Source organism: Polistes canadensis, unplaced genomic scaffold (assembly GCF_001313835.1).
Source record: "Polistes canadensis isolate GaletaPanama2010 unplaced genomic scaffold, ASM131383v1 scaffold_323, whole genome shotgun sequence".
Taxonomy (NCBI): Eukaryota; Metazoa; Arthropoda; class Insecta; order Hymenoptera; family Vespidae; genus Polistes; species Polistes canadensis.
Genome location: NW_014569870.1, coordinates 44,947 through 62,963, shown reverse-complemented (window position 1 = coordinate 62,963; position 18,017 = coordinate 44,947). Strand labels below are relative to the sequence as shown.

General features: G+C 31.7%; 2 protein-coding genes across 9 annotated transcripts in view; one reads left to right on the top strand and one right to left on the bottom strand.

Moving 5' to 3' along the window:
• Positions 1-18,017, top strand: part of LOC106791597 (fasciclin-1) — a 60,755-nt gene that overhangs the window by 8,887 nt on the left and 33,851 nt on the right. For all 8 annotated transcript variants that reach the window (XM_014757331.1, XM_014757328.1, XM_014757332.1 and 5 more), the window contains exon 2: positions 14,615-14,808. In XM_014757331.1, the coding sequence (XP_014612817.1) occupies positions 14,615-14,808 (194 nt within the window). The remainder of the gene's footprint in view (positions 1-14,614; positions 14,809-18,017) is intronic.
• LOC106791596 (origin recognition complex subunit 3) lies at positions 8,958-13,131 on the bottom strand. The gene is made up of 13 exons (XM_014757325.1): positions 12,889-13,131; positions 12,510-12,641; positions 12,300-12,420; positions 12,059-12,216; positions 11,820-11,977; positions 11,625-11,733; positions 11,369-11,533; positions 10,948-11,259; positions 10,528-10,821; positions 10,184-10,417; positions 9,918-10,037; positions 9,269-9,336; positions 8,958-9,083 (listed from the first exon to the last, which is right to left on the bottom strand). Exons 1-13 carry the CDS (start codon positions 12,910-12,912, stop codon positions 8,990-8,992), a joined length of 1,989 nt encoding a protein of 662 aa, XP_014612811.1. The 5' UTR covers positions 12,913-13,131; the 3' UTR covers positions 8,958-8,989.

Sequence of the window (18,017 nt, the reverse complement as noted above, 5' to 3'; positions counted from 1 at the left end):
TATATATATATATATATATATGTATATTAACGGCTTGGAAAGAAGGCAAATCGTGGATGAAGTTCTTCTTTTCCATTCGTTTTAAAAGATTCACCGAAAAACTTTTTCGACTACGTACGTTCGTATAATGATTCGAAGTTTCTTGGCAGTATGGCACCACCACCACCACCACCATAACCAACACACCACTATCATTACCAACGCAACCGACAGATGAAAAGTAAACGATCAAGAATAAAATCGAGTGGTGGATCGGTGAAACGAAAACGTTTCCTCCTTTCTCACCACCACCCCCCCTCTCCCTCTCTTCGGTTGGTAGAATCGTTTCTCGTTTCAGCCCGAAGGGTGGGTGGGTTCTTCTTTTCCCTTCCTTCCATCCTTTCTTCCTTCCTTCGAGCTAACTTTTCCCGAAATAGAAGAAGAATCCGTAAGATCGAACGATGACTTCGTTATTCCCTCCTTTTCTTTCTCCTCAACTTTCTTGAAAAAGAAATAAAGAAAATACTTCTATCTCTCTCTCTCTCTCTCTCTCTCTCTCTCTCTTTATATCATCAACTTGGCATCCATCTTTCTCTCTTACTCTACATCTATCTTTTATCTTCCTTTTTCTTCCTTCATCCTTCTATTTCATTTCTTAGGATTCGCCTAAAGGGAGAGAAAAAGGATATATACCGAAGGATCTGCACTTACAGTCTTCTTCTCCAAGGATCCTCCCGCAATTTTGTATATCACGAAAACTTTCACAATTAGTCTTCAGAACTTTCATAATTTTGTAGCTTAAGCACCCCGGCCTTGTTTTGCGGCGGCGAAGCGTTACCTTGGTCGGTTTAATTTATCATTTCACCTTTTGCTTATATCCTGACTCTCTCGTTCTATCTCTCTCTCTCTCTCTCTCTCTCTCTCTCTTTTTCTTCACTCAGAGACAGACGCGTCTGCCTGTTGTTCTCCTTCTTTATCTTCTATCTTTTTCCATCTCCTTTCGTATCCCTCTTCTCTTCTCACCTATTTCTATCTCTCTCTCTCTCTCTCTTATTATTTTATTTTCTTTCTTTCTCCAGCGCAAATTTTCCTGTCTTTCCCAGTTTCTCCTAGCTTTCTTCCCGCCTCTTCCTCTTCCTCCTACTCCTCCTCCTCTTTTACTGGGATTCTCCAGCAAACGAATTAAGCTGAGCTCGCGGGAAATTGCTTTGAAAAAGGAGCTCGGCAGCTGGGGATGGTGTACTGGTGGTGGTTGGTGGTGATGCTGATGGTGGTGGTGGTTCAACTATTTCGCGAATAACAATCGTTGAAGATAAAAGAAATAAAGAAAGACAAGGTTTCGCGAAACTACGAATGTTTTTGTGCCTTGATGCGCGATGTAAGAAGGCATCTCGATGTTATTCCGCGGAGAATAAAACGAACGCTCGGGGAATCTTTAAAATCGCTTTTGACTTTGTACTGATATATAGATAAATAATTAGATATATAGATAGATAGATAGATAGATACATACCTAAGAATCTGAAATCTTTATGATTATAATATTGTACTCGTTTTAACAAACGAACATTTCTCTATCCCTTTGAGAAATATCTCTCTTTTACATTAATTATATAAGATAAAATACAATAAGGGGTAGGGAGGAGGTTGGGGGCAAGTGGAATGGGAGAAATTATTTACATTCACTGACAATTTCGTTAAACTTAGATACAATTATTTCTATTTATCGTGATATCAAACGTTGTAAAATATATAATTTTTGTATAAACGTTGTAAAATATAATATACAATAGGAGAACAGAGGGGGGGGCAGGTGGGATGGAAGGAATTATTTACATTTACTAACAAATGCATTAAACTAGACACAATTATTTCTATCTATCGTGATATCAAACGTTGTAAAATATATAATTTGTATAAACGTTATAAAATATAATATACAATAGGGGAAAGGGGAGTTGGGGACAGGTGGAATGAGAGAAATTATTTACATTCACTGACAAATTCTCATTAAACTAGACACAATTATTTCTATCTCTTGTGATCAAACGTTGTAAAATATAATATACAATAGGGGAAAGGGGGAGCAAATTTTATAGGAGAAATTATTTACATTCATTGACAAATTCTCATTAAACTTAGATACAATTATTTCTATCTATCGTGATATCAAACGTTGTAAGATATTTATTTATTTAAAAACGTTTTATATTTTTATGCATTTCACGATATCTCGTTTGACTCGTTACGTGTGAGGAAAAAAAGAAAAAAAAATATATATATATACATATGTTATACCAAAAAGCAATCAATATATGACTTAAACAAAGCCATTAAAGTTTCACGTTTCTCTACCTTCTGATTTTTCTCTCATTTTCCCTGGAGAAAAAGGAAGATAGAAAGAGAGAGAAAGAAAGAAAGAAAGAAAAAAGCAAACGATATAAACGTAAAGACGAAGTATATCGAAAATGAGATTCGGGACCGCAACAGGGACACACATATATCCTGCGGACGCACCAGCTGCTGTTCCTGCGGGCCGTGTCTGACTCAAAGGAATAACGACGTTGAGAAAAAAAAAAAAAAAAAAGAAAAAGGTGAGGTAGTAGATGATGAGGGAATGGGGATGAAGGATGAGGGGGAGGGTGGGGAAGGGGAGAAGTATAGGGGGTTTGTTCGAGAAGCAAACCAATGACAAAGTGCACGCATGGGGATACGAGGAAGTAGAAGAGGATACAGATGCATCCGATAAAAAATCCGGCGGACACTAAGAGGTAACCAAAAAAGTATGTTCTCAAGTAAGAAAGAACTAGGTTCAAGGAAAAGTTATAATGGTTCGATCCGACTAACTTTTTCCTACCAATCGTTGTTATACAATGCGCAAATGCAACTGATGCGATGTTGTGAACTGTTGCTTCGACGAAATGCGAGACGGTACGAAGACAGGTCGAATGAAAAACTACGGGAATATAAATATAATATAGATATACACTATCTTCATATATATTTTCTACTTCTTGTTAAACTTTGTCATGTCGTTTTGAGAAGAAGGGGGAAACCCCCAACTGCAACAAACGTCACAAAGAAATATTTTAACTCTTTAAGAAAGTATTTTTTTTATTTATATGTTATATATATATATATGCAGTTAAAGATTTTTGTATTTTCTCTGTAGACTATTTTTTATATTTTTTTTATATATATTAGGGTGAACCAAAAAGTTCGTGTCTTTATTGTGTTATTAAATTTGTCTTTTTTTTTTATTTTATTTTATTATCTCCAAATTCTACTCTGCAATTTATTCTATGTCTATTATTATTAGTGTGTAAAGTATAACACGTATTATAAATTATATTATAAATTTGCATATATAATGGATTGCTTTTTTTTATATAAAATATTTGCTTTGGAAAATATATTAATTTAAAATAACGCGTGAACTTTTGATTATAAACCTAAATGTAATAAACAATAATTATATCGAATATATGTTTTATTGTTAACTAAATTTGTTCTATATCTATATGAAAATATAATAATGAAAATGAATTTGTCAATTGTCGGGGAAACAATTAATCCATCCCATTGATGTTTTCCACCTATTATACATTAGCAATGAAATTATTCCAATTAAACACAATTTCCTAATAGAATCAAAGATTGACTTAAGCTCTCACGAAGGAAGAGGAAATACTAAACAATTAATTATAGTATATGGCGGCTTGTTATTCCTTGTTTCATTTCAACATTGAAGATTCTGATTTCGAGCAACGTTTTCCCTACGTCAGATGTAAACGCGTATCCTTTAGCCGTTGAATCTTCTCCTTCTCCTCCTCCTCCTCCTCCTCCTCCTCCTCCTACTCCTCCTCGTTGTCGTTGTCGTTGTCGTTGTAGTTGTTGTCGTCGTAATCTTCCTTACTCCTGGATTTATGTATATACCTTCTTACAACACATGTTCCCCGTTAGTCGACATCTTCGACATGACAATGTTTACCTACTTGAAATGGTTTACCATTTCTCTACCGTTTACTTATAGTTACGTCACCAACAACAATCTCGATAAAAAAAAACAAATAGTGAATAACTATTTGTGATTTTCCAAAGTGTTCACGTTAACATCTCTCTACTTGAAATAATGAATTAATCTCTAATGTAATTAATTACATACACACAAACAAACACACCTTTCTTGACAATCATCAAATATCCCATCTCATTTCTACACTCCCAAACTATAATTTTCTTCAATCTTATTAATTTATACAAATACAAATTGCAAATCAAACGAATAAATCTATTATTATTATTATTATTAAAACGTGTAATATAATAATGTTAATGATATTTATTTTGCTTTTTTTTTTGTGGTTTGATAAGCAAAATTAACCAAGATAATTTTACGAACGATCGATTTTATGATACTTAATACTATTCATGTTATAACTTCTTCATCGTATCACGGGTCAATTCCAGAACAATTTCGTGTTCAAAGGGAGAGAGAGAGTTAGCTTGGGAAGGGTTAACGCCTATATCCCCGATAAGGGATTCTACCCTACGAGATTACAGTTACCTTTGACCCTGGACCGCCTACCATGTGCCTGGAAGAACATGATGAAGGAAAGCTAAGCTCGCTTATGTAACGTACGAACCTGAATAGGATGGACCAAGCAAAACTTTGGGAAACAAGTACTTTAACTAAAGTATAGAAACCTTCTCGATTCTATTCTAAACTATCGATCGTATCTATCTAAGCCTAATCGCTTTCAAACAAGACTTCTTTTTTCTATGTAATCATATTTAATAATATATCAAATATATCATTTCTCTATATGTTTATTAATTTTCTATTGATTGTAACGTATAATGTAATATTAAATCGTTAATTCTCATCACATTGTATTTATGCGACAGTATGAAACTTGGATATGACTAATAAGGTAAATGATCATTCCGGAATGTCACTTTAAGCTTCCAGGTTTATTCAAATGCGATCATCGATCATTAACTATGTAAATAACTATGTCTAAATTAATCAATTACGTACGGTTGTGTCTTACAATTAGTAAGGTTTGTGTATATATATATATATGTGTGTGTGTGTGCACAATTCCTGATATAACTTCAAGGGTTAGACGTAAATGTTTGTGCGTGTTTCCCTTTGATATCGCATTAGTATTGATACTACTAATACCTTGCAATGTTATCAGTGAATCGATCTGAATTTCTCTACGTCAAGTAGCGAATTGCAATTAATCGTAATAGAGTAATAACGATAAACGTTAACAGGATAGATATTTGCGTCTTATATATCTTATCTTGCGATAGAATTGTTGGAAACATTGGATTTTGTATCCCCGTAATTTCTTACAACTTCAAATAACTGTACATTAGAACGAATTGATAGATCCACTTTGACTATTGGATCGGTATTGATCGCAGGTATCACTCTCCAGAGAATGGTTTCCTATGCCAACGCAGGTTATCCCCCATGGACGAGATAGTAACAGAGAGTAGTAAACTTGACGTGAGAGAACTCGTTAAGAATTGCTAGTTTCATTCGTCACATCGATTTATTCCCAGATTACACTCTCGAGACTACTTGGCTAAAACGTTTGCACGGCATGAGATCAATTAACGATAACGCCTTATATCTACGTTTATTTAGAAAATAACTTATCAAGTATATCCTATCTACTTTTCACACATCTAAGTGAAATTCTATATTATTTTATCTTATTTTATTTAGTTTACGATATATAAATCCTTATTTATTTTATTAATACAGTGTTAGGTAAACATATTTAGGAAGGAACATAATATCAAAATGATTACAAATGATTAACATTTTACCGATCAATTACGTAATACAATTACAGATTTTTAAATCATCTGCATAAAATAAGAATTAGAAATTATGAAATAACACGACAAATATCATTCGCAAATAATATAACGATGATAATACTGAAAATATTTTGATATTTATATTGAAATATTTCAATCGAGAGAGACTATATACCTTTGATTCGATTAAATCGTCAGTAATACCTGAAAGTTTTTCAAGGTTCATTTGTTCAGAAGAATTTAGCCACTACTGGTCATTCCAGTTCACATGTCATCGATCTTTCTTTTATCAGGCATCTTATATCAAAAAAGAAAAAAGTCTACGTACGAAGACCTAGTTTCTCGGGTACCTTGAAAGAAAACGTCGAGAATCAGTTTTCCAGGTCGGACCTTGCTTAACCTTTTGAAACCTTCGTGCTCAATCGTTGCGAACGAATACACTTTGGCATCCGCTTTAACTTTCTTATCGATATAGATATATATATATATATATACCTCTCGATTTATTCGCTGATCTTTCAAGAAACTAAACCCTCCAATCATACCTTCATTTATTTCTTTTGTTCTTTTTTTTTTTTTTTTTAACACTAAACCTAACTATATAAACGTAGAATTAATTTAACGACCAAAAAAAAAAGTAGTCGCGAAAATGTTTGTTTCATTCATTTTTTAATTAAACTTAATAATTTTTTCTTTGTTCTATTTCGTTTCTATTGTTCTTCTTTACTGTTAATAAAACATTTTCTTTGTTTGTTTGTTTGTTTTATTTTATTTTATTTTATTTTATTCTATTCTAATTCACTGACAAAAGAAGAGGTACACCATTAGTGGACTCAAATGAACATCGTTTAGTTACCGTCAGGACTTTTATCGGAGTGACAAAAAGGAATCACGTTGTAGAAAGTTTCTAAAGCTTTCTCTACCTAAAACTAAGCCATAAAACTCGTCTAAACGTATCAAACTTTCAACTTTCCTTGCCATTTATTTCTCTCTCTCTCTCTCTCTCTCTAGACTCTTTTCATTATAGTAGTTACCACCGAAATTCTAATCAAAAAAACACGAACGAACATATCGCAAAACACGTGTTCTAATTAAGAAGAGAATGATAATTATTAAAGTCCACCTTTTATTAAGAAAAACATATTTTTAACAACTTAATTATTATACGTAACTTTATCTTTTTAAATAAACAAAGTAGTTCAAGAAGAAAGAACATAAATTTGAAGTAAAAATTTGAAAATCCACTATTGCTGCTGCTGCTGCTGCCACTTCTCGAAATTAAACATAATATAAACTTTTTTTATATTCGAAATATAACTTGAACAATTATATTCTAAATGTATAATTTTTCATCTTGAATCAACCTGTACATCTACTTTAATATTCTATCCTTTTGTCTTTCTCTTTCTCTTCAATTTGTAAACCCAAAGACTTCAGCTGTTACTAGAGTCCAACTGTAGACCGCATATATGCGGTGAACGAATAATACCTACGTGCAATTACTAATTATAATCGGTTCCCATACTAATTAGTAAACAGTAAGCATAACAACGTTCATCGATCACGCTTAAATTTCCCATAACAGGTTTCGTCTCTTTCTCTCATATTAATTACTGCAATCAACAATCTCGAATAACATCAGACCTTGATGCAATCATCTTGTCCTATTCATGTTTCTGTCAATCGAACTGACCTTCGAGAATAAAACAATTTATTTATACACGTGTGTACCAACAATTTAAGTAACGTTCATTTTCAATTTCTATTTTCTTTTTTTTTTGAAAAGAATTATCGATCTAGAGGAAAGAATAAAAAATGTATTTTTAATATCGTTCATAAAAGTAATCACGTAAACTATTGCAAATATATATATATAAATATACAATTAATTAATTGACACGTTAAAAAATACTAAATGTTACTCTCGATTATGTCTACTTTTGTTGTTTTAATATTGTTTTATGCACGTTCATAAAATTCATCTCCAAAGGAATAGAATTATATCTCGACTTTAGGAATATGTAATTGTAATCAAGTTTATGTGGGTGCCTGAATCTGATATGATATATTGCACTTAAAGTATTACAAGTGCTTCTTCTTCTTCTCTCACAGTAAAATTCATTATTCTAAATAATATTCCTTTGTCCGTCTCCACCATAGGATTTATGAACTTATGTACATATATATATATATATATATGAACATATTAAAGGATTGTGCTTAAAGCGAAAAATCAGGTAACAATAGTCAGATATCATAAGGGGGTGGGGCAGGGGGGACGATTTAACCTTATCACGTCGTGCGGAAGGAAGTTCGTCATGAGAATTCAATTAATTCTTCTCGATATTCGTTCTTTCTCGTCGATGTTAAAATGCAGGAACGGTTGGGTAAGCCCTTCTCTCTCTTTTTTTTCTCTCTCTCTCTTTATTCTTTTCTCTTCTTTCTTTCTTTCTTTATCTTTGACCTCTTTCTTCTCTCTTTATCGGTATTTTATACCACGCGAATCGAGAAAACGTGCTCGACCACTACAAAGACGATAGAAGAGGAAAGAGGGTGAGAACAAAGAGATCGATATTCCGAATCGGATTTTTTGGAAAGAAAAAAAAAAAAGAAGAAAAAAAAATCAAATCAAATCAAATAAAAAGAAAAGTAGATAGGAAGAGAGATAGAGAGATAAAGAGAGAGAGAGAGAGAGAGAGAGAGAACATTTCAAACGATAACGTCTAGCTTTTAGTATTCCACGTTTGTCCTGAGCTGTATGCAGATTTATAACACGCGTCATTGGTATGCACCTCGAACATTAAATTATTCGAACTACTGAACATGCTTTTTCTTTCGAATTCTGGAATAGAGAACATTCATCGATGATATATATATATATATATATATATATGTAATATGTACTTACATATGTGTATATATATATTTTATTACATTTTTTGTTCTCTAATAACTTTATATTCTATTTTTACTCATTGTCAAAGACGAGAGATCAAACCACTGTTACAAAAAGTAATAATTTTTTTTTATTTAATTAGAAAAAAAATTCATATACAAAAGTAATATTACTCTTTTCTCTATTCTCAAGAGATATAATTATTAAAATATTATATATATATAATTAAAATAAAGCGCACGAGAACAAATGATATTTTATTGAAATCCTCGCTTAAGTGAATCGCTTAACATGATCCGTTTTTATCCTAGACGTCTTGATGAAACCTAAATATTGCAAATCGGTTACTGCACGAGTAAAACGTGCTCTGTAATTATATTATTTAAGGAAAGTTATCAGGTTAATAATAATAATAATAATAATAATAATAATAATAATAAAATAAAATACAACGACCATTATTGAAGAAAAAGAACATTCGAATTGAAATGAAATTACAGTTAAAATTACTTTTATCATCCGACTTTTGCATTCATATTTAATAAAGGATACTGTATTCTGGGATCAATATCCCGTTCCTCGTCTATATCTTCAATTGGATCTACAATCGTTGAAAAAGCCTACAAATTGTCAAGTATTATTATCATATGTAAAATAATCATTATTTAAACAGGAATGTTTAATTTATTAACACTAAACGTATCATGACCGTGATCGAATGAACGATTGTCAATTTTTTTGGGGAGAAATTTCTAAAAAATTATTGTGCTATTTATAACGAGTCAAATATTTTTATTACACACACATAAATGGTATATTATTTTTTACTATACGTACATCGTCAAATATATGACTCTTTGAAAATGGGTCATTTGATCCTTTGTGGTAGAAATAGATACGTTTAATGTTAAGTAACAATCCATCAAAGAAAATGTTTCTTTATTTATAAATCACAGTGTCAAAATTTTGTATTCAAATCACCGAGAAATAAGCCACACCATACCTAGAATATGGTACAATAATATCAAATGGGATTTCAAGGAAAATCCTACGGGACCCGAAAGCTCGACTAATTCAACTCGAAATAGGATAACGATTTAAATCGTTAGACGGATAACATATACATACCCCATATGCGTAATCATAAATGTAAGAGAGATTAGACTGTAAACAATACAAACATGAAAAAGATCGTTGTTACCTGTAACCAGTCGTACATATTAATCAGCTTCTTGGATTCCAAATGTAGCTTATAAATTATACTTAAATCGGGCAACGTTGTTAAAATAGCATCCTCGTTTTCTAATTTGCAACAGTCACACTGAAATATGAATTTTCAATGAATCTTTCACTTGCGTGAGTGAACGCACGCAAAATTCTTATTTTTTTTTTAAATATGCAGGCAAAAAATAACCGCTAACCGATAAACTAAATACCGCAAACGGTTAAATAACTTATTGGACCTACCTGCAAGTACATTTGCGGATCGTTCAAACCCATGTGTATGGCTCCTCTTACAGAACCACGGATATGTTGTTTAACTGCATTTCCATCGTTATAACAAAATATCTCGTTCATGGGTAGTTCGGTTGGATTCAATAGATAAACGCTGAAAATCTCTCGATCTAAATAGTTTATTAAATCGAATTGAGCTTGCTTGTAAGGCGAACGCTTATGAGTTTGACTCATCTTTAATAATTTCTATACGATCAAAAGATAAAAAAAAAAGACAAAAAAATAAGTTTCAATCTTTTATTGTTGCTTTGTAAAAATTCAACTTATTACTTTTTATTTTTCTACGATATATTTACCTCCTTCAATTGATTACGTGTAAGCTTTTGATCGACAGAAATGATTACCGAATTATCATTACTAATCATATCCAAACTGGCATTTTTAATTTCATTCATACGGGTCGTCAAGTTTTCATGAAATTCCTTCAAGAGAGGTTCCACCTCCGTATCTTCGAGTATCGTCTTGATAGACTCTAATTTTATTAACAACTCTTCTTTCGATAAAAAGTTTAATAGCTGAAGGCATTCTTTGTACTCCTGAGACTCCGTAACATTACTCGAATAAACCGTTTTTGTATAAACTTCGCGTAGCTAAAATAATGGTTTTAATAAAGACTCGTCTGGCTTTCTTCCTTATATTTCTTTTTGTAATATTATTAATTTTTCTTTTAATAAAAAATAAAAAGCACAGCTTCTCCTCTGTTGTTAACATCGTACCTGCTTTCCTAATAGTGCCTTTGGTAAGGTTGATACCAAAGAGTGTAGGCATTTTAATACCGTTAAAAATCGAATCATGTATTCGTGAAATTGTATCAGTAAAATTTCTATTAAATTCCGAAATTTTGTATCATCAAGTTCTTTATTTTGATCTAATTGTTGATAAGTTTTTAAATATTTCTCAATGGATGGTAACTTCTTCAGATCTTTAATATCCTCCTCTGTTAGAGTAGATATTCTCGATTTTATATCTTTTCGTTGACAACACAAAGAGTTTATGTTGTTTCCATAAAAATGATGTATCGTACATAACTAAAGGCATTGTTAATTCGTAGGAAAATTAAAAAGTACAAATGTTTCATCAAATATTTTGATGAAATTAATTATATAAAAAAAAGAAAAAAAAAAAAAGTACGGGTACCTTATAATGTTGTAAAAAACGATCGACCGAGAAATCGTTGAACAAAAAAATATCTGTTAATAATTGAAACGCTCTTCCGGTCAATCTAAACAAAATATCCGAAGAAAAAATCGTTCCTTCCAATATATCAGCTAAACTTTTAATTTGTGTTTGCATATGTAATACCTGTAAGGAATAAACTATACCTATATATACTCCTGGAAATATAATGTTATGCAATAATTCTATTCATTAATGATGAAATACTTGTAATTACCTTCACTTTTAACTTAGAAGTAGCATCATACGGCAAAGATCTATGTACAACATGCAACGTAGTTGCAATACCAAAAACTAATACAAATTTTATTGTATCCGAATAAGTACTAAAAAATGATGAAAATCTTAAAATATGAAATAGGAAAAAGAATCTCCATATATTTGTCACAAAATTCACTTAATCCTACTATACCTTAGTATTAATATAAAATCATGAAGTACGCTAGGTGAGAAACTTTCAAAATCAGAGATAATAATGATCAAAGGATCAGACGGATTGCAATGCGTTAAATACCATAATTTTAAAGCGCGCATGTTGCATTGAGTTTTCTTTATTCCCAATGCGTCATCCTGTAAATTATATTTATTAATTTACTTTAACATTTAATTTCTTAAATGTTAACTTAACTAATATATTACAAATAAACTGACCTCTCCTTGTTTATTTATTAATTGAAATACTGTGTCTGAAACTATATTTTTTTTATTGTTAGAATCTTTACTCCATACTATTGCAACGTACAAAGTTAGAGACCGTAATGTAAGAACTATCTTTTGAAAGATGTTAGCATGATCCGGAATGTTAACACCTACAATGTGAAGTTACATTTGAAATAAATTAAAAACAAACTATAAGAATTGCTTCTCAATATATATTAATATATTTTATTACCGGTTAGTAGCATAGCTGTAGGTATTTCTCTTTCAAATATATCAATACTATTTGATCTTACGCTTGATACGAAAGACTGTAAGTCGGATATCAATTGACTGATCATATTAGATCTTATAGACTAAAAAAATATAAAGTATATTATATTGACTGTAATATTAAAAGATTATACTTATAGCGTTATAATCTAACTTTTAACAGTCTTCATACCTCTGCCTTCGTGTGAATGATATCCCATGTTTCTTTATACGCAGTATACCAGAGTTCATTAGAATAATCATAGTTACTGCGAGTAGATTTTTTTTGACCAATTTTATAACTACCTTTATGAGCGAAAACACCCTAAATATAAAATAATCAAATTTTTCTATCGAACTATAAATGAAAGTACCTATCAAATATATATGATATGCAAATATACATACAAAAAGAAATATTAGTTTGTTTCAGGTATATAAAATGCAATTCTTTTTTTTATTTATATTAAATTATTTAACTAAGCAGTACAAATATTTTATCTTATGTTTGGGATTTAAGGTTAGGTTTCAAGATTCATGCAACAGGTTATCAAGATTATATTATTTTTTACCTTAGAAACGGAGATGTCGCCCATTTTCTTCAAAAAAAAGAAATACTGTAGAATAACGTTTAATATAAAACACTAGCACTGGATGAACAAAAACATAAACAATAAAAAAGAAAACAAAATAAAACACACAACAAACGACGTACTCTTTCAACTTTACGAAGTGCAGGAAAACGCGCGCATTGTAGTTCCTTAAGCGCACGTAGGGGGCAGCACTTATCGAGTAGATTTAAATTCACACTTGTATCTAATTAATACACGCATTTTATTAAAAGTATTACGACAGATCCGTTTAATTTTTATATATTTTGGCACATAAGCAGTATATTAATTAAATGTATTATACATATATACAATATACACGATTTACATGGAGAAATCCAAATTAACAGTGTATGAATTTTTGTAAAATTCTACACAATTTTTAAAATTTATCAGAACCGCGTACACTGTGCAAGTAGTAAAACCCAATACGTAACAGTTTCAAAAAGAATAAATGCATTATTGTATAACAGTTTTTCAGTTTTTCTTTTTTTCAAATTGAAAAATAAATATTTTATAATTTAATTCAAAAAAAAAGGAAATTAGTTAACTAATATACATGAGCGGGTTGAAAAGTTTCGAGCTTCATGGTTTTCAACACTTTGTTAGGCTCAATACTTTTCAACCTACCTATATCTTTTCTAAAATTTCCCTTTTTTGTTTTTTAATGTAAAAAATATATTTTTCTATCTAACATAAACGAGACTGATATATAATAATTTACGTAAAACTTTTCCCTTCGTTTTTTTGAAAAAGATTGAATATTGAATCTTTACTGCTCGATTAACCCCTAACAACTGTATAGAATTAAAAAAAAAAAAAAAAAAGAAATCTGTGTCCTCTCAACTTGATTCTTCTCTTAATTAATACCTGTTAAAATTTGTATAGATAGAGATAAACGAAAAAATAAGACAAATATATAAATGTACGTAATAATGAATAAAATAATAATTGCGAGATAATATAATATAATTATAACGCGTAAATTGAATTTTACCCAATCACGTTAGATTGTAAAAAAAAAAATTAATAAAATCGAGATTTAAAAAATATTAGAAAATATTCATTTTTATAATAGTATATCAAAGATATATTTATAATTATTACTTTTATCAATTCGATAATATTAAAAATAATCTTTAAAGATTATATGCTGATAGATAGTTCATCGTAGAGAACATTGAAGAAGATGGGATTAGAGAAAGAATGAGAGAAAGAGAGAAAGAGAAAAAGAGAGAAAAGGTTGGTTCTCCATACCGGAATATAAATCGATGCGCAAGCAGCTTTGTACGGACGTTTTCGTTTTGTGGCCAGCCATTGGTGCAGCTGTGCCCCGCGGCTGCATCCCTGCACCCGAGAGAAAATAAATGCGAATCGATCGGGAGCTTAATCATTTGGGACCTCGTTGAAAGAGCGAAAAGAAAACGTCGACGAGACACACACACACAGAGAAAAAAAAGAAAAAAATTTGAAAAAGGGAAAAGAAGTAAAAAAAAAAAAAAAAGAATTCCTGACAAATTTGTCCTATCGTAGATCATACGAGTTACCCCATTAAAACCTTATATATATATATATAGTTATGTATTAAATATATTTTTTATACTTAACGTCTCTAATTCATGAGATTTATTTGTTTGTTATTTCATTATTAATAAATTAAAATAATTTTGTTTCTTTTTGTTTATAGCGAACCTACCATTGACGATCGAACGATTAGGACTTTCGGTTTCATCCGAATTAGATGGTAATCCACCCTTATGGGTAACGAGGAAACCTGGTCCGGCGGGTGAAGAAGAGGTATTCATTAACAACGCTAAAGTTTTAAAACAACCCAGCAATTTCCAATCGAAAATAAAAGTCAATGGGGATATCAAGACGCAAGTAAGTCAACGTAACGATATTTCGTATTATTTTCATTGAAAAATCATTTGAAATTAATTAAAACGTTTGTTAACACTTTAATAATCGTTCATACGATACGTGTTTTAATACTATCAAATTATTATTATTATTATTATCATAAAGGAATACAAAGGAAAAATATATTAAATGTATCGTTATTATTGTCGTATTTTTTTTGTTTGATACGTATGTTGTGTCGCACACGTTGAAATTATTTCATGTGAATTAAAACACATAAAGTATTATTTTTCTCTTTTAAATTAATTTCTCTAAAATATATTCCCTACCAATAATATTCGACGGGGTTGGTCCGACACGAAAAAACAGAAAGTATTTTCTTTTTTTCTTTTTTTTTTTTTATCAAATGTCTAATGTAAGAGTCAAAAATCTTGTAGAGATTTCTCGTTTGGTTGTTTCGTTAAATGAAACCAATGTTGTACCTTTGGCTGAGTGAGCTACGCGAAATGGGAAAGGTTGGATATCTCATTTCGTCTTGTACCAGACGAATCCTCTAATCTCTGGTTAAAGTACCATCACCTGATAAAAATCGCACTGAACCACAGGACGGTCTACAACTAATCCCTTCGACGAAGCACGCCTTTAGATCACTATTTCTCTCTCCGTTTCACTTTGATCCTCCTCTCTTTAGCTGAGGGTTAGTAATATCAAAGAGAGAGAGAGAGAGAGAGAAGGAGAGAGAGAGAGAGAGAGAGAGAGAGAGAGAGAGAGAGAAACTAAAACTATCTCTTCCTATCAAATCCCACGTAGAAATTTTCTTCTTACCATTTATACCATTTTTTTTTTTCTCTTTTTTCTTTTCAATCCTCTTACCCCCCTCACTAACAACATTAAATTTATTATAAGTCAAAATGTAATTAACATTATCGAAGAAACGAAATCTTCCTGTTATAATATCATAAACAAAACAACTACATTATCATCGAATTTCATTAAATTAATCCGTAGATAGAATTATTTGTCGAAAGTGTATTAAAGAGGAAATAATAATAATAATAATAATAAGTATCGTTTGATTCTCTCCTCTCTTTACGTGGGAGGGAGGGGCCTCCCACCCTCTCACGTTCGAGAACAATCTTGACGCAATATCGGTTCATCTCCGAACGTAATAAATAACTCTAGGGATAATGGTAATAACCATAGTAATGACGGATAGTAATAAAAGAGGTAGAATAACGTAAAATGAAACGTAATATTATCTCTCTCTCTCTCTCTCTTTCTATCATACACACACATACACACAGGTTTATTCAACTTTTATCTTTAGAATTACGAGAGATTGCTCTTCGAAAATTTCCCCTTCCTCTTCCCCCCCTCTTTCTCTTTTTCTCTCTCTTTGGTGATCCATCTCTCGATCAACGTGTTCTTTCGAAAATAAAAAAAGAAAACTCGATCGATACGATTTTCTCCGTTTAAACTCCCTACATCGGTTGGCGTCTGCTTCTGCTTTTGCCCAACTATTTCCGCGTAATATCTCGTTCCCTTTGCCCGCGGCTGATTTTCAATTCCCTTCTCAACGAAACCCGAAGCGAAAAGCCTCTTCTCCTCTCCTCTCCTTTCCTCTCTTCTCGATTCTCTCCTTTTACTTTCTATTCTCTCCCTTTTTAACTATATATATATCTCTCTCTCTCTCATCCCTTTCGTCTTTTTCCATCTTCTTCTTCTTCCCTTATTCTTCCCTTTTACACCATTGGATCGTCGTCGTTCTTTGCTTACTGCATTTTTCCCCACCATTTAACTGCAACCCTTCGGACCGTGCAACACTGGCACTGCATTGCACTGTTGGTTAAGGCCAACATCTCGAACGGAATTATTCCGACTGGAATTTCCTTCGAATATCCGGTAGAAAAAGAAAAAGAAAGATAAAAGAAAAGGCAAAAGGAAAGGAAAGGAATGGACGGTACACCCCTTCTCCACCCTCCACCCTTAAAGCAGTGCCCGAAGATAGACACGAATTAATTCCCGCTTTACGAAAAGTCGATAATGATATTCGCGAGAAAGAGTTTGCTATTTCTCGAAAGACGAGAATACTCCTCCTCCTCCTCCTCCTCCTCCCCCTCCTCCTCCTCCCCCTTTCCCTCTTCCTTCTCTAACGCATCGGAAGAATTAACTTTTTTCTTTTTATTTATTTTTATCTTTGCTTCGCTTACTCCTGTAACGCACTTATATCTTTTTTCTTCTTTTTCTTTCGGATTCGATAAAAAACAAATAAAATAAAATAATACAAAAGAAAGACAAAAGGGGTGTGTAGGGTGGGAGGAGGGAGGGTACATAAATTTTCTTTCTTTCTAATTCGACGTGAAAGAAACGATATTGATGACACTTCGAAGGCAGGCACGTTATAACGTCTGTCTGTCCGTTCATCTTTCTTTCTTTCTTTCTTTCTTTCTTTCTTTCTTTCTTATATTTCTTCCTTCCATTTTTCTTCATCTTCCAGACAAGAAGAAACGTTACGATAAAATAAAAGAGGTCAAAGCTTGTTAAAAATATAAGAAAAGAATTCGATTGAGTAGCAGATATTGTACTTGGAAGGAACTAGGAACGATAAAGTTAAGAAGGAAAAATAAATAGAGAAAATAAAGAGAGAGAGAGAGAGAGAGAGGAAAAAAAACGTGGCGGTAAACACAGAAAGAAAGAAAATTGAGGAAGCAAATAAAGGAAACGTCGAGTGAACAAAGAAAAAGAAAAATCTAACGCATCGACCCTGTATGAACTAGCTTCGTTCTTACAACCCCTTGGCACCACCATCACCACCAACACCATCACCACCCTTTTCCCTTCTAGTCACTCCTAGATTCTTTTCTTTTCTCCTATCTAAGTCATACGTTCTCTTCAACGAATCTCGAAGTAACCTTTAAGGCAATTCCGTTTCTCATATTTCTCTCTCTCTCTCTCTCTTTCTCTTTCTCTTAACCGCAAAAAAGAACCTCTATCTTTTTATATGTTGTATATTGTGCACGTCTTTAAATAAAACGCTTTTTCCAAAATAATCTAATACGAATTTTGATCATAAGAAAAAAGAAAGTCAATTGATTTTTATCATTTCGATGTATTTATTATAATTCGCAAGATAATAATAATGAGAACACGAAAGATTGATGAATTTTTGTAGGAAAGAAAGAAAGAGAAAGAATAGAGAAAGATATTTTTCATGTATAATATATAATATA

Coding starts and splice junctions, on each gene's coding strand:
- LOC106791596 (XM_014757325.1), bottom strand. CDS start 12,912: ATGGGCGACATCTCCGTTTCTAAG. Junction 11,534..11,624: donor CTTCTAAGTTAAAAGTGAAG/GTAATTACAAGT, acceptor TATTCCTTACAG/GTATTACATATGCAAACACA. Junction 9,337..9,917: donor ATATGTACGACTGGTTACAG/GTAACAACGATC, acceptor GACAATTTGTAG/GCTTTTTCAACGATTGTAGA.